We start from the raw sequence: 24,714 nt of genomic DNA on the forward strand, positions 1-24,714 counted from the left end.
TTTAGATGCATTAATTTAATCTCAAACTGTAATGTGCAACTACACTAATGTTTAACTTGTTAAAGCTGGTAGCTAGAAATACAATTTTGCTATAGCCAGTAGTGTTTCTCAGCATGTAAATAATAACACTTATCAAAGAGTGAGCATGTATCCTTGGGTAAGAAAACTAGCTCCTAAAAGCCTTTAGTGAAAGATATTAGTTCTCTTAAATAATTGCATTTTTGGGGGGTTATTAAATGTATTATGTAGCATGAAAGCAGGGAGACACACACACACACACAAGCAAATGTAATCAAGAGGATTAATGGTATGATGCTAAAATCTATAAATATTGTTGCATAGAGAAATGAAATGTCACATGGGCTAAATTGTAGTCACCAATAATAATTTAATTTTTTGTCAAGATTAAAATTCAACTGTAAAAGATAAGTATATATACAAGTACAGTTAATGTAGTTCTATAGCCTGTGGTGAAAGTACACAGATTTATTTTGATGCTGATTTAAATAAGCTGCATAAAGAAAACATTAAACAAAATTTAGTACACTAATATTAGAACCTGCAACATGCAAGCAATAAAAAGAAACTCAAATAGTGCAAAACAATGTTTAAACACATGACTATAAAGTTTTAAGTAAGTTAATGGGCAGCAGCAGCAGCAGCAACCAGGGGGCTAGGATAAGTCCAGGGGACAAACCAAGCCAACAGTTGAGACACTCATTGCAACCAAGGGGGTCAACACAGCAGTGCTCAACTAAATATACCAGCTGGTGTAGTGCTGTCGTGGAAGGTGGGCCATACTGGCTGGCCACTAGGCCATACAGGCTGTCAGTGGCCAAGCCAGACGGGCCACACCAACTACTGGGATGGGTTGCTTCCCGGGGCATTACCTCTCTCATCCGTATAGCGAGGGTAGCCGGGCTCACGAGCCACGGACCCGGGAGGACCTAAAGGGATGATACAGTTAGATGGGCAATTGTATGCAGCTAGCCCATAACCACTTAGTTATACTGTATGTAGAATAGTGATTATAATTTGTGTAGAGTAAATTAATTCAATAAATGTAACTGATGGATAAATAAGTTAATAAAGAAAAAATCCTTGTAAAATTCATTATAATTTTTTATTTAATTTCCACCATCATGATGATTAAATATATAAGTGTTAAATGTAATTAAACAATGGAACTCCCTTTTCTCATGGGATCCTTCTGAGCTTAAGTATTGGCCCAGCTATGCCTTAGGTAGATTGACTAGGTTTCTGAGGCCCACTCTTGCTCACCAGACACCAAAAGCAACCAAATGGATGAAGAAAATTAGGTACCGAGGTAATGAGACAAACTGTCATTGCCATAATGTAAACACCAACCGTATTGCCCCTGACTGCCACCAAGCAGCAGCCCAGGTCACCCATGGACCTTTCCATAGCATAGGAAAGGAAGGAATAGGTGTAGGGACTGGGAGCTATTAAGGTTCCACCATAAAAAAAGTTTCATTACATAGAACACTTAATTTATGGGAGGGGGGCGTTCCATAGTACTGTAACTCCTCAATAATGAGGCCCTGCATTTCTGAAAAAGAATAAATTAGTAAATAGAAAAAATTTGTTCTTCTTCCATGGGCAGCCAGAGACTGCCCATGGAAGAAGATAGTACAAGAGGAAGACCCTGGGCAGAAGAACATCAGCTGCATGTCAAATGCCAAAGTGCAACACAAGCGTCGCATAACAAAGATACATACAGTACCTCGGTCATGTCATGTCACAGCATAAGGCCAGCACCCTGTTGGAGCACCAAAAGTCTTTAGGCCAGATATTAGCCATAGATATACTGGCAAAGAAAGCCATCAGAGCAAGAAACTGTTGGATATCATGAGTGAGGATGCACATTTGTCTGGCTGAAGCGAACACCTAAAACCTTCAGCTACACATCACATTTGGGGATGTATTAAAGTACTGTACCGCATATTATTTAAAAGTCCTGCAGGGTAAACAGCCCATGGCAACAGTAAACAGCTGCCATCTTGAAAAAATCCTGAACAAGCATAATTGGCAGGAAGGCCTCAGTTTGCCTCGAGCTACCATTACCGATGCATGCTCTTCCAGCTCCCAACACCGACATGTGGTGTGCACTACAGTAGCACTTACTGATGAAGAAATAATAAACTGCTGGAAACATGAGGAAAGTGACATTGATGGCTGATATTGATAAAGACTATTATACATGAACAGGGTAAAAAGTGATATGGAGAGTGATATAGGTGCAAATGTTGCTGCTCCCAGGGCAAGGCCTATACCAGCACAGCCCAGCTCAACGCCACCACTGCCAGCGGGACACAAGCCACCTTGTGGGTCTGTGCCACAGATCTTCCACATGTTCACGAGTTATCAGAACACTGATTTATTTTGTGGGTTTAGTGACCAGGATTCAGATACTAGTTTTAGTATCTGAAGCCCAGTCAGGATTTCACACATTGTCCCCATGAAGGTTCGAATCCTAATTATGGCTCCTACTGATGTTTTCATTGATACATCATGTTAATGTGATTTCTTTGTAATTGCCTAAGTGTAGTTACAGGATGAGAGCTACGCTCGTGGTGTCCCGTCTTCCCAGTACTCTTTGTCGTATAATGCTTTGAAACAACTCACTGTTTTGGCCTCCACCACCTTAGCTTGTTCCAACCTTGCATTTGAAGAGAAGCATTGGAGGTTGAACTCCTAGACCACAGCCAGAGTGCATGAGAGTAATGTGTGTGAAACCCTGACCCGGCTTCAGTGGAAGCCACAGGATTCCTAGAGGATTCAGTTGACTCCCAGGTTGCATTGTTTTCACCATTTTATGGTGTAGTGGTGTAAGGCATGAGCTTGGAAGTATCTAGTGTGCAGATTTGAATCATCCTCTATGGCTCCTACTGATTTTTTTATCAATATTATTATTATTAGTATTTATTTAGTTTTAGTTTAGTTCATTTTTCATGCCCCCTGGGGGTCATACTCATCCTGTGGGCAGTAGTGGAAAGGGTTACAGAGGCACATAATGGGCTCAGGGACTGAACCCCAAAATTCATTTAGCCAAGCAACTTAGTCTTGATGAGCTAGTTACAAAATTCTCAACATACATTGTCACATCAACAATGGGCTCGAGACCGACCAAAAATACAGTTTTTAAATTAAGCAACTGACATATGGAAAGCTAGTGTCACAATTGATTTGTTTATGCTGCACACTGCCCCCCCCCCCCATCCAGTGGGCAGTGGTGGTAAGGTTACAATCACTCGGTTACCGACTTCAGTTAGCAAACTAGGGCTATTAGGCTAAAATTTCTGATAGCAAATAATTTTCAATGAAATATTTACATATCTCTGAAGCATTTGTTATATAAATTGCCTCTGAATTCACAAATATTTTTGCAATCCATCACATAGTGACAAAGGGTGTGTGAATAATTTTGTTGACACAGTTTACATTTGGTCATGGAAAAACCATGCAGGCAAGGTTCAGGCTCCCACACAACTGCTTGAGCAATTGCCAAGACAGCCGGTACCATCTTGACACCAACAGATGGCAGTGCTGCAGCTGGAGCAAAGTCACCAGAGGAAGGAAATTGATACTGACCAGGAATCCCATGAAGCCCAGCCAAGTCCAAACCTGGAATGGAACCAAATAGGACTTCACCAGTTCAGGAACCTGAACCCAACAAGCTGAGAAAGAACAGGATTCCTGGCTAGCAGGAGTTAGGGGAAGATCAGAGGCAAGTCAAACCATGCCTGAAAGGCAAGAAGAGGTGTGGATGGAGCCATTATAGATATCACTAACGGCTTCAATTCTAGTTCCCTAAGCACAAGTTGGGACAGCATTGGGGCATCCAACCAGGTACACAACCTAGAGTGCTGCAAACTGAAGAACCACATCAAGCAGCTACTGCCTGATATGCACTAGCTCTCCCATGTGACTTGTCATATGGGAAGAGCAAACCCCGTAAAACTCAGGGTTGAAGGTGTTCTCAACCCAACAGGAAGCATGGCAGAGGCAGAGGCAGAAGTAGTGATTGTCACCCCATGCTACAGATGAACAACCCTGAAATTTACACAAGGCGAGAGTAGGTTCAAAGGGAATGTCCATTGGCCACAACGAACCCTTGGGGAATTTTCAAGGGCCCAAAGGGTAAACAAAGCAAGATATCCAGGCACTGGGGATGTTACACCAGAGATAAACGCAAGCTGACAACCTGGGATAAATGGCTGTGAAGGCTGACCTCTGTGTTCCATAAACGTTAAGCATGCAAGCCACCGGTACACCCCACCAGCCAGCATTGCTTCCAGCTTGGGCCAAGACAGAGGGGCCACAAAACTCTTGACTCACCCTAGGCAAAGGCCTCCTTGAGCAAGGAGGACTTCTAAGGGAGGAAACTTTTGAACACACCAGAGATGATAAATCTACCAGTAAAGAAGGCAGTGAGCACGTGCAGCTCCAAGCACTATGAATCCATGTCTGTATCAGCATAAGAATTGAGAATTGTGAATTTGTTCATTTGATGCATCATGCTATTGTGATTTGTGTGTGTAAGAGAGATTTGGCACTTTGATAGTTTGGTTTCCCCACCCAAATGAGTAGGGGGTTGGGTTAATAAGTGCACACTAGTTTTGAGGGATTAGAATGTTTACATAGTTGGGGAAGTTCATTAGGCGGGTTGTAAAGTTTCATTTTTTTTTTTAACAACTTAGCAGTGGTTCGCTATGGTTTGCTGACTTTCTGGATGCCTTCCCAGTGAGGTAGCAAAGGTATCCAGAAAGTCATCTGCTCCCTGCACCTCTTTGAGGGGGCCAGGTTTTAGCTTTGGTCCCTGGTAGGCATAAGAACTCTACAGCTGATGTGACCTAGTAATTGGGAGCTATTTCAGCAAGATAGCTTCTGGGAGCCACAAGAGGCTCCCACCAGAAAAATTGTGGGCACCCCTACTGGGTGTTAGGGCCTTGGTACTAATACAGCAACCATGGGTGGTGCATTCAGCAGTATCTCACAACACTGCCATGGAGCTCATGCCCACACCATCACTTAATGATGAAATATAAATAGACATCTACATTTATTTATCAACGATAGTAACGTAAAAGACCCAGCTAGACAAAGATTATGTACTGTACAAGGTTCAGATATCAGTAAACCTGATGCTGGTGACAATGTTCCCGAGCACACCTTACCTTGCGATGATTTCGGGGCTCAACGTTCCCGTGGCCCGGTCGACCCGGTTGCTGGACTGGTCAACCAGGCTGTTGGACGTGGCTGCTCGCAGCCTGACATTTGAATCACAGCCTGGTTGATCAGGTATCCTTTGGAGGTGTTTGTCAAGTTCTCTCTTGAACAATGTAAGGGGTCGACCAGTTATGCCCCGTATGTGTAGTGGAAGCGTGTTGAACAGTCTTGGGCCTCTGATGTTGATAGAGAGCTCTCTCAGAGTACCTATTGCACCTCTGCTTTTCAACAGGGGTATTCTGCACATCCTTGCCATGCCTTCTGGTCTCTGTGATGTTATTTCTGTGTGCAGGTTTGGGACCAGCCCCTATACTATTTTCAACGTGTAAATTATTAGGTGTCTCTCCCACATGCTCTCAAGAGAATACAGATTTAGGTATTTTAGTTGGTCCCAATTGTTTAGATGTTACCACAGCCACAGTTCGATGCCTCAACACATCATGCAACTGGACCTTGTGTTCCTTTACAAAATAAAAATTTTGAGGATTCATTTTCAGGATTCTGATGACAGAAGTGTTTTGGTTAGAACTAGTGATGTGTGTAGTATATGGGATGGCACTTTGCTTTATCAGGAATTGGCGAGCATATGTTGCAATGTTGTTCATCGATCAATGGTTACAAGATTCACACACTCACTCCAGAGCTGCTTAGTGATACATAATAGTTCATAAACATGTAGTTATATACAGTACAACGAGTACATATATATGTGAGTACAGTGTGATAATATAAAAAACGATGTTTTATTGTTCGAAGAATATAATATTGTGTGCACATTAGTGACACGAATATATTTTTGTGTATTGATGTTCCACACCTTTTTTTATTATACACACACTTCTTAGAATACACACTATTGTATAATATAACAGTAAAAATCAGTGACATTGAAATAAATCGGTATACTGTAAATATATTCGTGGCAACTCCTGCCATCCACCTAGTCCAGGGAACCTCCATGGGGCATCTCATTCATCTACACTTGTGAACAGGTAACATCACAAGATTTCCTCTATCCACCACAGCCAAGGTAAACTATATAAATTTGTTTCAGGTTTCCTGTGATCAGGAAGGAATTTTAAGAATATTAGAAAGAAATTAAATACAGTACTGTATCTTGTATTTTTTTTTAGCACACCACTGAATTGGTATATGAAGTAGGTTGGCTGTGCTGGGGCAGTAGAATATAAAATTGGGATGGAATAAAATTATAACATGATGACATCGCATGCCTTGCATATACCATGTACAAAACTAAATTTTATATCTAATTTTATTTGGGCTTGGTTTGGTTTATTTTGGTTAGGTTAGGTTTACTTAAAAAGTAGCGATGACGTATAGTGGTGAAAATCTGCTCAGATCTTAGATTCTACTCTTAACCCTTAAAAAGTACAAATACGGTACTGTAGATACCCACTAATCTTGAATCCGCCTATCCGTAAAATGCCTTAATCTGGCAAAAATCATGGCCGGATAAAGTTATCTCCTCAAATTGCTAAACTATCCATGGAAGCTGGACTAGTCGATATTTGGCCGGATCAGAAATCTGAGCCGGTTAAATTGGTACCGATGTTACCCAATCTGGACAGTAAGCCAGACAAGCGCTGGATAGTCCGGATCAGAAAGGCAGGCGTCGGGCTGTACTGTATTAATCCTGTACGGCTGTGAGCTCTAGGCGTGTGGTGTAAGACGGGGGAAGAGGGAGGGGTGTCGAGAGAGAGAGGGGAGCATTTGGGAGGGACTGCCTGGGGTATAAGGGGAATGTGGAGGGCCCTATACACTACAGGAATTACCATTAATTTTAGAACAATTCATCACAGTCAAAAACAAAAGAATTAATTATATAATAACAAATATACAAGTTTCCTAAAAACAATTTGCACAGGCTGAAGTTTGCTCCTAAAATATTGGGAATTTTTTTTTCCACGTGGCGGCCTACATAACGTGCCTGCCTGCCCCAAGTGGAACCGTCTGGGCCTGGTCAAGCCAAACGGCCCATGTGCTCCTGTCCCTCGCGTTATACCACAGTGCCATGCCATTAGTGAAACATTTTTTTTTAATAACTTTCTTGTTTTCATAGTAATTTTTATCATTTTTGGCCAAGACTGTCTGGTAGCAGCATCAATCGTTCTGGAGGTGTTAAGTGAAGAAGGCTACCCTAACAATTAAAGACAAGTTACATGTTATACAGTACAACTTTGTGAAAGTGGCCGGTCGACTTCGAGTGTTTCCAAGGACTTTAATATAAGCACTAGTACTGTTTCCGATGTAAGGAAACAAAAAGAGCAATACCTGGGAATACATTTCAAACAGTGTGGCATCACAGGCAATCCAAGCACCTTCAACCAGTGAGGTGTCACAGGCAATCCAAGCGCCTTCAACCAGTGAGGCCTCACAGGTAATCCAAGCACCTTCAACTAATGAGGCTTCAGCAGCTGGCAGTCAAAACTGACCTTGCTTCATGAACTGTGCAGTAATTTTAAGTGTTAATTTTAGTGTCGTGTTACGTAAATTGTCAAGAATTCTTAATGTCAAGATGTGTGGCATCAATCAAGAAGACGAACTACAACAAGGTAAGTTGAGGTTTCTAACTGAATATTATATAATTATATGCAGAAATTCAAATTATGTTGTTTGTGATATAAAATTAGTTAAATGGTCACTTTTGGACTTCCACGGTGAAAAAGTACATTAATCCGGAAAACGTGCTAATCCGGCTGGGGTCCTTCCCATACAGTCCGGATTAGCAGGTTTATACAGTATATGATTTTGATCTGACCGACTGTTCCATGCATGTACATGTTTTGGAGCATTGCGCAAGATTTAAAAGTCCGTGGCTACACAGCGTTCACATCACCTTCCTTAGGGCTCCAATAAACAGACGCCATTAACAAAAAAACAGTGTGGGCTCCACTCCCAGGTGTGAAGGCCTTAGTGCTGAGTGAACAACCAAGACTGGTGCATGCAGCATGAGCTAACAGCACTGTTGTTCAACTTGTGACCACAACATCACGTAATTAAAATGTCAAAATATATATGTAACTTTTATTTAGAAATGATATTATAGAAGAGCCTGACTGATACTGTACAATGTTCAGGTATCAGTGACCACAATGCTGTTCATAATGAACACAAGATGTTTACAGCATTAGGCAGGCAGCCACAGCACTGCTATTGTTTGGCTATCTAATCATCTTGAAATGACTTCTCATGTTCTTTTACAAAATAAACTTGTAGAACTGATTCATTTACAGGATTTAGTGACCAGGATTCTGATAATAGCAGCACTGTGGTGAGAATTAGCAATGTGTGTAGTATGATGGGAGGAATCTTGGAGTGAGGTAGTGTCATCAGCTGGCTGGTGTAATTACCTAAGTGTTTTTACCTAAGTGTAGTTACAGGGAGAGAACTACACTCATGGTGTCCTCTCTTCCTAGCACTCTGTCATATATCACTTTGAAACTACTGACGGTGTTGGCCTCCTCCACCACCTCACTTAACTTGTTCCAACCGTCTGTTTTCAAAAGAAAACTTTCTAATATTTTTTGGCAGCACCAGATAACGACATGTCTACCAAGTCATCCCCTCCCCACCACCTTACCCAATGTTTGATTGACATCCATTCCCATTATTCCCCATTTTCTTCACCGCTCTTTGATTACACCACACAACTTTCACCTCTTCCACGTGTGAATTTAAGATAAATTTGCACCTTGTGTTTTCATTCCTTACCTGAAGATATTCCATTGAAGCAAAACGTATAAATGGGAATAGAAATGAAGAAGACAGAAATTCATTTTTTACAAAGTGTCAGGGACTGGAAAGCTTGTGAAATGGTACATAAAAACAATGCAACAAAATCATTAGTTGAAGGGGGGGATAAAGAGCAAAGGGAAAGGGAACATGTTTCTGAAAATTGTATATACCAACAATGATGGAGTTAGGTCAAAAACTTTGGAGTTGCAAGATATAATTCAGATATTGGTCCCAGATATTGTCGCATTATCAGAGACGAAACTCGAAGGAAATATATTAATGAAGTCGTATTCCCAAGGGGCTATTCAGTTTCCAGACGTGACAGGAAAACTAGGAAGGGAGGAGGAGTGGCTGTGCTGGTGAAAGAACACCTGAAGGTAAGAGTTAATATTTGTAAACCCTCGAGATATTGACATAATGGCATTGCAGGTCTGGAATCAGGATGATAAGTTGATAATTTTAAATGCTTACAGCCCACCAGCAAGCAACACATGGACAAAGGAAGAAGTGGATGACAAACGAGAGGGCCTCATAATGATCATGAGAGATATTATTGCACAAGCAGATAAAGATAAATCACGACTTGATACTGGGAACTTCAACATGAGCAATAGACTGGGAGGCCTATGAAGCAACAACGGAGGACTTTTGGACATGCAGATTTGTGAACCTCATTCTGGAGACATTCTTGTATCAACACATCAAGCAGGCCACAAGAATAAGGGAAGATGTGTACCGTCAGTACTGGATCTAGTATTCACCAGGAAAGAAAAGGAGATATTTGACATCCAGTACCTTCCTCCCTTGGGAAAGAGTGATCACGTCCTGTTAGACATTAAATATGCTTTAAGATATCATCTAGAAGAAAATGGGGACATTGAAACAGTTGATAAACTCAATTTAAAGAGAGGTCACTATGGAGAACTTCAAAAAATTTGTAATGAGTGTAATTGGACAGACTTGTTGCTAGGCATGGCAGTAAATGAAATGTATGCCAAATTTTGCAAAATATACGATGAAGGCACACAAACATTCATACCAAAAGAGAGATGCAGGGCCAGAAAACAGGATTGGCTCAACAGAAATTACGAGAGGGCCAGACACCAAATGACACAAAAATTGAATCAATATAGGAAGAGGCTAAACCCATAAACATACCAGCAATACAAAGATGCAAGAAACAACTATACGGCAGTAAGGAGAGAGGCAGAAGAAATTTTGAAAAAGAGATATCGGATAAATGTAAAACAGAACTGGGCCTATTCTACAAATTCTTAAACAACAAATTGCAGGAAAAGAATAATATTCAGAGGTTGAAAATGGGAAACAGATTCACGGAAAATGAAAAGGAAATGTGTGAAACATTAAACGAAAAGTTCCAAAGTGTGTTTGTACAAAATGAAATCGTCAGAGAACTAGACACAATAAGAATTCCAGAGAACAACATAGTGTATAGAGGTGTCTAGAGACCAAGTGGAAAATATGCTAAAGGAGCTAAGTAAGAACAAAGCAGTTGACCCAGATGGAGTTTCACCATGCGTTCTGAGAGAATGTACATCAGAGCTCAGCATTCCACTTCACCTGATCTTTCAGGCATCCCTGTGTACAGGAGTCGTAGCAGACGTGTGGAAAAAGGCTAACATAGTTCCAATCTACAAAAGTGGCAACAGGGAAGTCCCCCTCAATTATAGACCTGTATCATTGACAAGTGTAATTGTGAAAATATTGGAAAAAATTATAAAAACTAAATGGGTAGAACACCTGGAGAGAGATTATGTAATATCTGACACAGTATGGTTTTCGATCTGGAAGATCCTGTATAACGAATTTACTCAGTTTCTATGATCGAGCCACAGAGATTTTACAGGAAAGAGGTTGTTCTGGAAACTGGAAAATATTGGAGGGGTGACAGGTAAGCTTCTAGCATGGATGAAAAATTTTCTGACATAGAAAAACGAGGGCAGTAATCAGAGGCAATGTATCGGACTGGAGAAATGTCACAAGTGTGGAGTACCACAGGGTTCAGTTCATGCACCAGTGATGTTCATTGTCTACATGAATGATCTAACAGATGGAATACGGAATTATATGAACATGTTTGCTGATGATGCTAAGATAATAGGAAGGATAAGAAACTTAGATGATTGTCATGCCCTTCAAGAAGACCTGGACAAAATAAGTATATGGAGCACCACTTGGCAAATGGAATTTAATGTGAATAAATGCCATGTTATAGAATGTGGAATAGGAGAACATAGACCTCACACAACCTATAAATTATGTGAGAAATCTTTAAAGAATTCTGATAAAGAAAGATCTAGTGGTGGTTCTAGATAGAAAACTATCACCTGAGGACCACATAAAGAATGTTGTGCGAGGAGCCTATGCCACGCTTTCTAACTTCAGAATTGCTTTTAAATACATGGATGACGAAATACTAAAGAAGTTGTTCACGACTTTCGTTAGGCCAAAGCTAGAATATGCAGCGATTGTGTGGTGCCCATATCTTAAGAAGCACATCAACAAACTGGATAAGGTGCAGAGACATGCTACTAAGTGGCTCTCAGAACTGAAGGGCAAGAGCTATGAGGAGAGGTTAGAGGCATTAAATATGCCAAAACTAGAAGACAGAAGAAAAAGAGGTGATATGATCACTACACACAAAATAGTAACAGGAATTGATAAAATCGAAAGGGAAGATTTCCTGAGACCTGGAACTTCAAGAACAAGAGGTCATAGATTTAAACTAACTAAACAAAGATGCCGAAGAAATATAAGAAAATTCCCTTTCACAAACAGAGTGGTAGACGGTTGGAACAAGTTAGGTGAGAAGGTGGTGGAGGCCAAAACCATCCAGTAGTTTCAAAGCGTTATACAGTATGACAAAGAGTGCTGGGTAGATGGGACACCACGAGCATAGCTCTCATCCTGTAACTACACTTAGGTAATTACACGTAGTATATATAGTGCATTAGCAGTACAAACATACATGATCTATTTACAGTGTAATAGACCTGTTATATGGGTCTAAATTCAATACCTATAACAATAGTTGAGCACATAGCAAATGTTTTCATGCATGCTTTCTGCTAATGGCATAGCTAGCATTCAAATATTTATATCCTACAAAAGCATTTATCTTTACACTTTGCTACAATACATGGTACATAATTCGTCTTACAATTATTATTGCCCAAGCACTTGTATACTGTACTTGTTACTCTAGCTCAATACCAAATGCATCTCTAATGTCTCACCTATTTCACTTTTTTCTTCCCTTAACATCTGAAAGTAAAATAATTTTTAAAAATCTGTTTTACAAAAAATATACATATGATTGGTATAATAATATGCAGATGAAAAGTCACAATGTGGCTGAAAAATGTTGACCAAACCACACACTAGAAATTGAAGAGACGACGCTGTTTCAGTCCTTCCTGAACCATTATCAAGTGAACTGTGATGAGATGAGGGAGGCAAGAGTTTAAATAAGGCAAGAGAGGGGTGAGGAGACAGAAATCATAGAGGAAGATAAGAGCAAGGGGAAAAGGTACAGAAGGTAAGGTGTAATATAGGGTGTAATAATAGGAGTAAGAATGGGAACGTAAGAGAAACAAGAAAAAGGAAAAAGGAAGGGAAGGCTAATGTTAGGTCACATTTGTTAGAAAGTTTAAAACATTTGAATATATACTGTGAAAGGAAAGTGTCGACAGCAACAAAGCTAGGACTAAGGTTCATGTTGGGTAGGTTGTGTATCAGAGCAGATTCCACAAGACGGCGTCTGTGTAGTGTAGAGGCAATAAAGATTATTTTAGAGGAAGACCAATCAATAGGATGACCAGAATCCCTAACATGACAGAAGAGAGCATTGTTTGTGTCTTGCAGACTTAACATTTCTTTTGTGTTTCTTGAGTCTGTTATTAATTAAGTGTACGGCCAGTTTTCCCAAGGTATTGGAGAGGACAAGACGAACAGGAAATAGAGTAGACACTAGCAGTATTAGAAGCAGGAGGAGAGGTGTGAACCAAATTACTACGAAAAAGTGTTAGTTTCTCGAAAGGCGAGGTTTACGTCAAGAGGACAAAAGGTATTAGTAAGAGTTTGAGTTCAGATATGACGGGAAAGCATAGCACAGTGCTAAAATGGCTGGAAGCAGGTTTAGAATGAAAGAAATTTCGCTCAGATTGAAAATAGGCACAGTTGATAAAATGGCTGGAAGCAGGTTTAGAATGAAAGAAATTTCGCTCAGCTTGAAAATAGGCACAGTTGATAAAATGTAAAGGGTAACCAAGGCGAGAGAAAGATTTGTAGATAAAGGAAATTTCAGAATCAAGACACTGAGGGTTGCTGATGTGTATAGCATGGAGGAAGAGAGAGATGAGGACACTTCTTAACAGGAGGGTGGTGGTAGGAAAAAGAAGTGAATGTTCATGCCAGTATGCATGGGTTTGCGGTAGACAGAGAAAGATAACCCCAGACACAGAGCTGTGAACGTGAACGTCAAGAAAAGGAAGGAGGGAATTAGATTCCCACTCAACTTTGAAATGGATGGAAGGAGCCAGATTGTTAAGAGAGGAGAGGAAAGGCTGGCAAAGACTAAGGTCATGAGGCCATAAAGCAAAAATGTCATCAACATAGCGAAGCCAGAGAGTGGGACGAGTATCAACAGTGGGAAGAACAGTAGTTTCTAAGTTGTTCATGTAGAGACTGGCAAGTACAGGGGAAAGGGGGGAACCCATAGCAACACCAAAAGTTTGAGAGAAGTATTTACCGTTGAAAGAGAATGAGTCACAGTCAACACAGTCTGATGAGTTCAAGGAATGAGTTCAGTGGGAAGTGGGAGAGGAAGAAGACCCTCAGTCGCCTTCTAATTAAGGAAAGAGAGAATGTCATCAAGGGGGAAACATTAGTAAACAGAGTCAACATCAAGACTAAGCATGTTACAGGAGGGCTGCAGGCACAGTCGTTCTATGAAGTCCTGAGAGTGACGAAGGTGGGCAGGAGAAAAAGTGCCAAGGTAAGGCGTCAGAGTTTTAGCTAGCCAGGAGGCAAGAGGATAGCCAACAGAGCCCCTTGAAGAAATGATAGGATGAAGAGTCTTAAGAGTATTAGGTAGACCATAGAAATAAGGAAGAGAAGGGCAGATGACTCTGAAATGTTTTATAAGATCGGAGTCAGGAGGACAAAGACTAGAGCCATCTTATTTTGATAGGAGCTTAGTTTTAATAGGAACTAGGCCTATTTGGTCATATGAGACAGCTCCTATTTATATCCACAATAAATACAAACTTCCTCATATGTGCCAATAGGCCTCATGCAGTTTCCTTAGTTCTTATTGATACATAAATTCATTCATACATATATATCAATGTAAAAAGATCATAGATATATTCAAGGTCCATACTGAGTCATCTGGCTCAGCCACTGTGAATAGCTGAGGAAGGGTATAGTGTTAAGAGATGGAGACTGGGCTGCTGGCTACCAGCCTTGGGGTATTAAAAGACCTGTGTTGTGACTTTTGGGCCAAGACTTTCAGAAACAACACACAAGTCTGACATTCAAGTATGGAGGGCAAATGAGAGCTCACATTTGCAGGTACTAATTCAATCTGGCATTTCGTGAGCACTTTGTCCTGGGTTTGTATCCTGACTGGGGAGGATTTACTGGGCGTCCTTAACTGTAGCCTCTGTTTACCCAACAGTAAAATGGGTAGATGGTTGTTAAACGATTTGGCAGGTCGTATTCTGGGAATATAGGATTAAGGACCTGCCAGAAACACTATGAGTGCTAGGATTCATCTGTTAATACATGTATGGGTCGAATGAGTGCATGGTGCTGCTGGGTACGAGCAAGGCACTCAGTTTACCAATGTATCCCGTCTAGTGATGACTGCGTTTGAATTCTTTGTAAAGACTTTCACTGTTTTCTGCTTTTTTGGTTTCTTAACACAGATCCCAAGAAAGTCAGTGGTAAAGTTCAACCTAAGAAAATAGATGTGAGGATGACAATAGAGGAAAAACGAGATAATTCATTGTGAATGAATGTGACGTCTCACTCACTAAGAAGTGTTAAAACATTAGGGAAAAACCAGTGTCTTTAGATAGATTCTTAGTAAGACAAGCAAGCAGTGAGCCACAATCAGGTCTAGTGGTATGCATACCAAATGTAGGAGAGTGAGTACCCAGGAACTGCCATCACTGCCTCATGTTATAAAGGAACGGGACTCCCTCTCCAAACACATCTCTCCTTCCCTTCCCCCTCCTCACTATCTTCCATATGCCAACAATAGTACTCAATAAATGTAAGGTATATTAAAATAATATGAGTAGTATTCTGTATAAAATGTATTTTTCAGTAAATTTTTTAAGGAGTCTGGAACGGATTAATTCAGTATCGCTTCAGTTTAAGAATTTTCGGCTTACGAACCATCTTTGGGAACGGATTAAATTCGTAAGCTGAGTTACCACTGTATATATCCCAAAGCTCTATTTAGTCACCACATAAACTGATACACTTGAAAAGTGTACTTATTGGATTCTATTACACCATTATCTTTCCTGTACACTAGGACTTGGGCACTGTGGCTAACAATCTCTAACTAAACACGTGGCCCCGGCTAATCAGACAGACTGAACAGATTTATACAACAGGGCAAAAAAAATCACACAAACATTGCCAGCTGTCAAAGGGGCATTTACAGTTACAATTCTTTTCCTACTCTTGTATAAAAAACATCACCATACTACAATAAGTCTGCCCTAGTTACTATATCACGTGGGGTGTGTCTCTGACTTGAACCAACAAGTGGGAAGGATGTCTTCACAGCACCACCACTCATAGAGAAGTGGACGAATCTTGGCGCATTATTTACACTGCTGCCCTACAGTGTTACAATTTTTTTTTTGTGTGGTTCTCTATTTATTTCTTGTTTAAAACTGGTTTTCCACTTATATTTTTCAACATGCTGTTCCTGTCACATAGTTTCTTTTAAAAATATATAGTACTTGTTTATATCTTGCATCTTTACATTAGGGTCCCGGTAGTACAGTCTGATTCATTCTCGACTCTTAATCAAGAATTTCAGGTTCGAATCCCGGGCGGGACAGAAATGGTTGGGCACATTTCCTATCATCAAATGCCCCTGTTCACCTAGCAGTAAGTAGGTACTCAGGAGCTAGTTAGCTTCTTGTGGGGGTTGCATTCTTGGTTGCAGGGTCAGTAATTGGACCTTGGGTGAGTGGGAGGGGTCAACCTCGATATAAGCCTAACGTGTATGAATACTCTGGCTGCCTGTCCCCCGACATAGTGATTATTAATTATTATCTTTTTAGAGTGTCACTCTCTCACTGTGATTATAGACTATGCACATATGCTGTTGGCTGCATTGGCAGGAGATTTGAAGGGTAGCTGTCCTGCAAAGTCCCTTTCTTACAGGGTTTATAACCCCGTCGGTGAAAAGGCATCTCCTATTTTCAGTCCTACATTGTGGCTTGAGCTTGAAACGGTTGCTCCTTGTTTGTGTTACATCTGAACTTTTGAAGTTGTTGTCTGGATCAACATCGCCCAAATTGTTCAGTATTTTAAACATTTCGATGACATCATCCCTGTCATGTCTGGTCTGCAGTGTTATTAGCCGTGTGGCCCTAAACCTGTCCTGGTATGAGAGAGGATTTAGTTCTGGAATTATTTTTGTTGCCTGATATTGAACTTTCTCCAATGAAGCTATGTCTTTCTGACGATGAGGTCTCCATGCCTGGATACAATAATCCAGGTGTGGGTGCACCAGAGACTTGTACAATTGAATTACTACGTCCTTTTCCTTAAAGTCAAAGGTATGCTTGATTATTCCTAGTTTTTTTTTTTTTTTTTTTTTTTTTTTACTGCTGCTCACACTTGTTGTGCAACTTTCAGCGAGTGATGGATTCTGACTCTAAGGTCGTTTTCTTCTTTAATTTTGAGATATATACAAGAGTTGTTACATTCTTGTACAGCCACTAGTACGCGTAGCGTTTCGGGCAGGTCCCTGGAATATGATCCCCGCCGCGAAGAATCGTTTTTTCATCCAAGTACACATTTTACTGTTGCATTAAACAGAGGCTACAGTTAAGGAATTGCGCCCAGTAAATCCTCCCCGGCCAGGATACGAACCTATGACATAGCGCTCGCGGAACGCCAGGCGAGAGTCTTACCACTACACCACGGAGACTGTTAATCTGCAGCAAAGTGATGCTGTTAATTAATTTGGTAGTTGTGATGTGGATTGTTATGACCTACATGCAAGGTCTTGCATTTATTAATATTAAAAAGCATTTGTCAGTCTTCTGACCATTTGTGGAGTTCGTGTACAGTAGATATGTTTGTAAGGCTTCATTATTTTCACTTCCCACTTTACCATAAATATCTGTCATCTAGAAATTTGATGATGTGTTTTGTAATTTTCTCATCTATGTCACTGATGTATATGACAAAAAGGGTTGATACCAAAATGGATCCCCTGTGATACTCCACATACCACATTTCTCCAGTCAGATTCCTTCCCATTTAGCACAACCCATTGTATACTTTGTTTTAACCATTGTTTTATTAATTCTAGTATTCTACCATTTATTTCATGTGCTTTTAGTTTCCTTGCTAGTCTTTCATGTGGTACCTTGCCAAAAGCTTTAGCAAAGTCCATCTAAACTACATCTATCAGAAGTCCTGAAATACATAACTGTACATTCTTGTGCACCATAATGAACCACAAAGCTGGTCTGGTGGTCCCAAACACAGCACAATGTTAACATGCTAGTAAGCTGATGATGACACCTAACTCAACATAATACCTCCAAAATATCATGCCTGTCACTAACTCTAGGCACAATGTTGTTATTATTATCAGCATCCTGGCCACTAACTTCTAAATATGAATAATTTTGCACAAGTTTAAGTTCTGAAGGAGCACGAGGTCATTCCATGATGTGTAGCTACACCAAACAATGGCAATGTGCTATGGCAGTCTGCCTCGCACTGTGACCCTCATAAACAGCATAGCCTTCCCTGATATCTGAACATTGTATGTACTCTTATCATAGTCAGGAGCTTCTATGATACTATCATCACAAGATAATAGCAGTTACTTATAGAGTTCGGAATTTTTAAGTGATCTGTAGATACAAACTGACAAGCGGTGCTCTTAGCTCAAGCTCCACGCACCACCCTTGGTTGCTCACTCAGTACTGATGCCTTCACACCCAGGAATGTTGTCCACGATTTTTTTTTCAAAATAGCATCCGTTTACCGAAGGCCTGAGAAAGCTGATGAGCCCCGTGTACCCGCAGTGCTTTTAAATCTTATGCAGTACTCTAAATCATCCCGGTATGACTCGCAGTGTGGTCACTATTGTCACCCACCAAATTCCCCTCCCATTCCTCCACCATAACTTTAATTTTATGCACATTTCCTAATATCAGTACTGTAGTTTCTTGCACAAAAATGTAAGCTAATATATATATAATATATATATATAATATAATTATTAGAAGTAAATTTATGGAATGGTAATAGGGAAAACTTATCTGTCCAACTATGGCAAACATACTTATGGAGAACAATGCGACAGCTATTGTTAACGTTTTGTTTGTTTTTCAATTCAATTTTGGCAATACAGGTGTATTTGAATATTTTTTTCGATGTGGTACCATGGGCACAATTTTGGTTGCTTATATGAAAAAGTAACAAATTGCATACAAAACTACAAATGTTAAGGGCATTATGAAAAGAAAACAATAGCAATAATAGTTTAATTTTTTAAGCTTAATGACCTGGGTTGGTTGGAACCATACATCATGGGATTGTATGGAAAGACACAGTCATTGAAATTATTATACAGTACTGTACTGAATTCATTATTTTCCCCATATCATGATCCACAAATTAAGAAATCGGCTGAAGCTACTGTATTGATATTTTCAAAAGTATAATAAGTTTATCATCCCAGTCTTAAGGATTTAAAAAATGTTTAGAATACTGTACAGATTGTTTTCAGAGACCTGGATCTCTATTGTGTTAATTACAAAATTGAATTTTGGGACAAAATAATTGTCCTTTCATTCATCCCCATCTAAGTTTTGAAAAATATGCACTGCTGCTGTACAATGAAAAACACAAAACAAAATATTAACAGCTGTCCTACTAACATCAATGTGGGAGAAACAGGCAGAATCCTGGACAAAAGACTTTATAAACATACAAGGGGCACAATGAAAGCAGTGCTGTTTTGTGCCATGTGAGAAACAATCAAAACACTGACTACACATACTGTAAACTAGCTTTTAAATCAGATAACCATAAAAAGTAAAGAATTCAGCATCGAATGTAATGAAACACCTCTTTCTGATGGGCCCCATAGGTGGCCTCTTGAACTACCCAACTAGATAGCTCCAAGCATCAGGCCCTTGTGAGTCATGAGCATTAACAGCACACCAAAATCTGGCCCTTTCAATAGAGCATAGAAAGTCTGGGAATACAACCCAGACTAAGAGAGAAAAACACCATAAAGATAGAGTGCCCCTCAACCGAGCAAATGCATGGAAAACATTGGCTACACTGACACAAACTATGTATGCTCTCATTAACAATATTCATTTGCCAGTTAAGCTATGTTTTGCACGTCACCAGATGCAAACCTAGGAAACTGGCCCTCAATTGGCTGCCTCCCATGAGACATGCATCATCCAAAAGTGACCTCGAGAACCATAGAAAAGAAGGAAAGTGCAGGAATAGGGGTGCAACCAAAGTGGCCCACCAGAAAGAGGTGTTTCATTACATTTGATGTTGGATTTCTGGGGTACTCCGTTTGGTTACTTAATGAGCTAACCCATCATTGAGAACTAAAAGGAAGGGGCTTAGTGTTAAAAGAAGTAAAGAATGGAAAGGAAACCCAAAAGGAAACCAGCACTGGAGTACCCTAAAAAACAAAAACAAAAAAAATGCCATAAAACACAAACTTGGAAACTGCCAGAACACATGAACAAAGAATGCAGAGAATCAGAAACCTGCAGCACGAGCCAATAAGATGACAGCCTTAAGAAAGATATCACAAGTCAAAGGGGAACTGTAAACTGAGGCAAGGAGATACACACCAAAACCCAATCAAGAGACCAGGATAGCTCAGGAGGATCACAAGCAGACTGGAGGTGAAACATGTACAATTTGCAAAACAGTGCCGTGAAGGTGTCAACACCGAATGCAAGCCACTATGGCACCTCCAACGCCAAACAATAAGAGGCAACAGTATTAGGCATGAGTTGCCAATTGAGAAACAACCAAGACTTAAAGGATAGGACAGACCCAGCAGAAACTGAAGAAAGATGACAGAGACAAAGTGGTGAAAGGAGCGACAGGCAACTTCACACTATTGCCAGCAGGAAAGATGCAAGTGGGACACCAACAAACCAGCCACCCTATCACCATACAAATGGTGATAAACACGTGTCAAAAGCTCTTGATATAAAGGGTAGAGGAGAATTTCAAACCAGTGAAGTACACAGCCTGACCGATCTGCTGAAAGGAGCCAAGGAAAAATGCCCGAGTTTGGACATTGGGCCAGCAGTGCTGGAAACAAAGGCTAGGCCAGCTACCAATGAACCAGAAGGATCATCTCTCCCTGTAAGGAAGGGGGTCGTTTTTAGAAGGAATGTGTGTAATAGTGTTGGTAACTGGCAGTGAACAGTTGAAATTGTGTTGGTTTGAAAAGGAAGAAACATTTGAAATTCCCACCAGTGCAGTGGCTAACAGTTACTGTGTGAGGGCGTTCTCATCTAAAAGAATATAAATATCAAGTCAATGAAGGCAAGTAATTTGTCGCAAGTACATTTGGTGACTGGAAAACATGTTGTAAAAATCAGTGTTAATGTGGGAAAGCAATTTGGAACTCAATAAGCCAGAGAAAGAAAGGAGGTTGGAATACAATTTGAAAAGTAAATATTATTGGAATGCTAGCGGTTGAAGAAAACACAGGCCGGTGATTTGTTTACTTTGGTAGCGGGTGTGACTCCATGAGGAATTTTCATGTAGTCACCTAACACTTCGAGATCTGCTCTTGATGATTTTGTAGCTAAGTGCAGTGATGTTATTTAACATGTTGGTGGTGCTATTCCTATGATAGATATAGGATATATTGTGTTTACATGTCCCAGCGGTCGGCTGGCACTGAGAGTTGATTGTTCCATCCATCCTAGAGTTTGAATCAATGTGTATAGAGGCTAGTCCTGAGCATGTCACACATTATGCTATTCCTTGTCACTTTGTATTTGTTGTATCACACTGCTAACTAATAAGAACCGTGTGCTGTTAAAATATTTACAATTTGCATATCAAGTTGTGAGGAGATTTCAAAGTAACGTAACAGATGTAACCCTACAAATACAACGTAACTGTCCCTATTGTTACCTTGTTATAAAACTGTTACATTTTGTTATAAAGTTTTATGACGTGTTAGAAAGTTGTTACAACTTGTTAGATAGTCTTTATGACTTGTTAGACGATGTTGCAACTTGTTCAAATGTTGTAGCAACATTGTAGTTTCATTGTGTGTTTGGTGGGAAGTTTCGGTCTTTGTGGGACCAGTAATCCAAGTAATACCTAATCTGTAGTACAAATACTCATGTGTAATAGTCTTTTGGTAAAGTAACTTTAAAACCTAGAAATAAAACCCCATTGTAATTATAAAGACATACTATGCCTAAAGCCACTAATACGCACAGCATTTCTGTGCTGTGGTACAAATACTCATGTGTAATAGTCTTTTTGTAAAGTAACTTTAAAACCTAGAAATAAAACCCCATTGTAATTATAAAAACCATTATTTTGTTTGTATACTCTAAACTTGTTTGGGGGTAGTAGGAGTTACCAATAACACAAGCTAAAACAGAAACAGAGAATACTAAAACTCTTCCAAAGTGAAAAACCCTCAGAACCAGGCACAAGACCAAGAAATGCACACCAAATCCACCTTGGGATTCCCCCATCCCCCCCCTGCAACCCTGGAGCCCAGCCAAATTGTACTGAAAACCCCAGGGTGAACCCAGGTTTCCCGAGGGATAGTGGAGAAGACCAACAGGCATCACCCATATGATGGAAATCAAGTCAGTGGAACCCTCTGGAATAGAAGAAGGCAACAGAAACTTGGTGGTAAACTTCTGGCACAACCGCCTAAATCTCTGACAAGTAAGGTGCAAATCTCAAAAAGACTGCACCACTCTAGGACTAAAGGAACAAAAAAAAACAGCAATGTATGAAATGCCAATTACATTGACAGATATGAAACTGTAATTTCTATGTGAGCCCCGGTGGCTCCCTGAAGCTATTACACTGATTCAGCACCATCAGTCGGAGTTCTTATTAGCCTACCGGGGACCACGAGCCAAAATCTGGCCCCCTCAGAGAGGCGCAGGAAGCAGTGGCACTATGAAAACCTTTTAAGTAAAGTCATTCAAGTCTGCCACCACCAAGAAAGTCAGCAAAACAAAACAGACTGTTTGGTTAGAAATAAGACTGCAGCCTCAAAACTGCCAAAAGAACTCTTCCCAACAATGTAAACAAACGATAAAAAAATTAATGAAACTAGTGCAAACTAGTTCTCCCCACATCAGTTGGGGGGAAGGAGGGAGGCAGACTAGGTTAGCCCGCCGCTCCACCACCAGTACTTATGATAGAAAACCACCCCGATGCCTTGGGGAAGGGTGTCAGGGAGTCGCAGGGGCTTCCCAGAAACTGGAGTTTCATTACAGTATATTCAACGCTGGTTTTCTGGGGGAAGCTCCTTGTTGCTCTCTGAAGCTATCTACCCACAAAGAAAAAAAAAAAAAGACACCAGGGAGGAGGCAGCACAGCAGGTATCATAACGAGGAAGATACTACCAGCCGTGACACACGACCCAAGGCCACACAAGGTCGCTGAAGACTGTGAACGTTCACCAGATACCTGGTCACCAAGACCCTGTTTGACCAAAGGAACAAAACCCCTGATGCGAAAGAAGAGCATGAAGCTCACTAATCCGACACCCGGAGCCCTGAGAAATAAAAACAAAGCCTTCAACAAACGATCCTTGACTGAAGGAGCCACTGTAAACCGTGCAGAAGAAAAGAAAGTACCTAGTCAAGGGGCCAGATAAACTCGGGCAGCACATAAGCAGGCCAAAGGTGAAACAGTGTGCAAGAAAGCTTGCGAAATGAGGCCAAAGAGGTATCAACCCTGAAGGCAAGCTGGAAGAGCTCTGCCAACGTCACACGATAAGATACGACGGTGTTTTAAAGTCATTAAAAGAAGACTGGGAAGAGGATTGCAGGTGGGACACCATTAAACCAGTCACCTGATTACCGTAAAGATGGTGATAAACATGCATTAAAACCTCCAGACATGAAGAGTGGAGGAGAAGGTCGTACCAGTGAAATACGTCTCTCACCCGACCTCTGAAAGAGACAGAGCCGCGGACACATGCTTGGGTTCGGACACCGAGCAAACGGCACCTGAAAGGAGCGAGGAGGAGAACTTCTTCCCTGTAGAACTCCAACACCCGGAGCATTAGCCAGATTGGAGAAAAAGAGGTAAGGGAACCCCTTCTTGACGAGTCCAGCCAAAAGGCGTTAACTTCAAGGGCCTTGCAGTGGAGAAATGATGCCACATAAAGAGGCAGACACCGAGACCACACTGACACAAAGATGCCGACGTCCCGGTGCCTGAACTTCTGGCAAAGCCAGAGGAAGGAAAAGACATTGACGGTCCATTCTGATGGGAAGAAACCAGGACAGACTGTTGGCCAGGATTTTGGACACTCCCTGAACATGAATGGTACCAAGAGCCAAACCCAAAGAACTCGGCAGACGAGCTACTCGAGGTGAACAGTTCCAAAGAGACAAGGACTGAAGAGAACCCCTTCCCCCCCCCCTGGTTGAGACAATGAACCAATAGGAAAACAGTCCAAATGGAGCCGATCACATAGCCCAAAGGAATTTGAACTCTCTGCAGCACTTGCCACATGGCTGCAAACACACTAACACTCTGTTCTGGCTGGTCTGCAGCCAGAACAAGGCTGCAGGAGGCAAGGAAAGTGTCACTGAGAATCCCAAACTCGGCCCATTCAGGTCCGAACCTGGGACAGAACCAACTGGGACTTCTGGCAGTGCACCAGGAACCCAAACCCGTCAAGCTGATAAAAAAACAGATCCCTGGCTAGCAGACATGCAGACTGGCTGGGAGCCCACACCAGCCAGTCGTCAAGATAGGCCAACACCCCAACATTTAAAAACAACTGAAGATGGGTCACCACAACCCAGGTTAAACGCGTAAAAACGTGAGGTGCCAGATTCAGCTCAAACAGGAAACCCATAAGCGGAAACCCTGCTGCCCCAGGACAAAACCTACCCAATCCCTGAACCGTGAATGGATAGAAACGTGCTATTGTGCATTCTGAAGATCCAAAGATATCATCCAAATGCCCGGCTTGAGAACATGCTGGACCTGGGACAACGTGATCATCAGCAAGAAGGAGAACCGGTTAAACCTTCAATGCATGTGGAGGTTCAACTCATCAATTTACAGAGAACGAGCCACCAGGGAGAATCATAGAACCAGACATGGCTGAAGGCTCACCATGGAATGAACCAGTGTCCCTCACTAGCAAGGAACAACTCCCAACCCGAGGAAGAACTGTCAGTCCAAGACAAC

At 41.1% G+C, this 24,714-nt stretch overlaps 1 protein-coding gene across 11 annotated transcripts in view; it reads right to left on the reverse strand.

Annotated features, from left to right (window-relative positions):
- LOC123765279 (voltage-dependent L-type calcium channel subunit beta-2) overlaps positions 1 to 24,714 on the reverse strand; it is a 272,000-nt gene that overhangs the window by 11,168 nt on the left and 236,118 nt on the right. For 7 of the 11 annotated variants that reach the window (XR_011230250.1, XM_069335512.1, XM_069335514.1 and 4 more), the window contains one exon: positions 891 to 947. The exons of 2 other annotated variants lie outside the window; for them this stretch is intronic. Coding sequence is in view for 6 of the 9 variants with exons in the window: in XM_069335512.1 (XP_069191613.1) it covers positions 891 to 947 (57 nt within the window). In the remaining 3 variants the exon portion in view is untranslated. Of the gene's footprint in view, positions 1 to 764; positions 948 to 24,714 lie in introns of those variants that run through there. 2 more of the 11 variants (XR_006773696.2, XM_045753819.2) reach the window with 2 other exon arrangements.

Source organism: Procambarus clarkii, chromosome 33 (genome assembly GCF_040958095.1).
Source record: "Procambarus clarkii isolate CNS0578487 chromosome 33, FALCON_Pclarkii_2.0, whole genome shotgun sequence".
NCBI classification, from domain to species: Eukaryota; Metazoa; Arthropoda; class Malacostraca; order Decapoda; family Cambaridae; genus Procambarus; species Procambarus clarkii.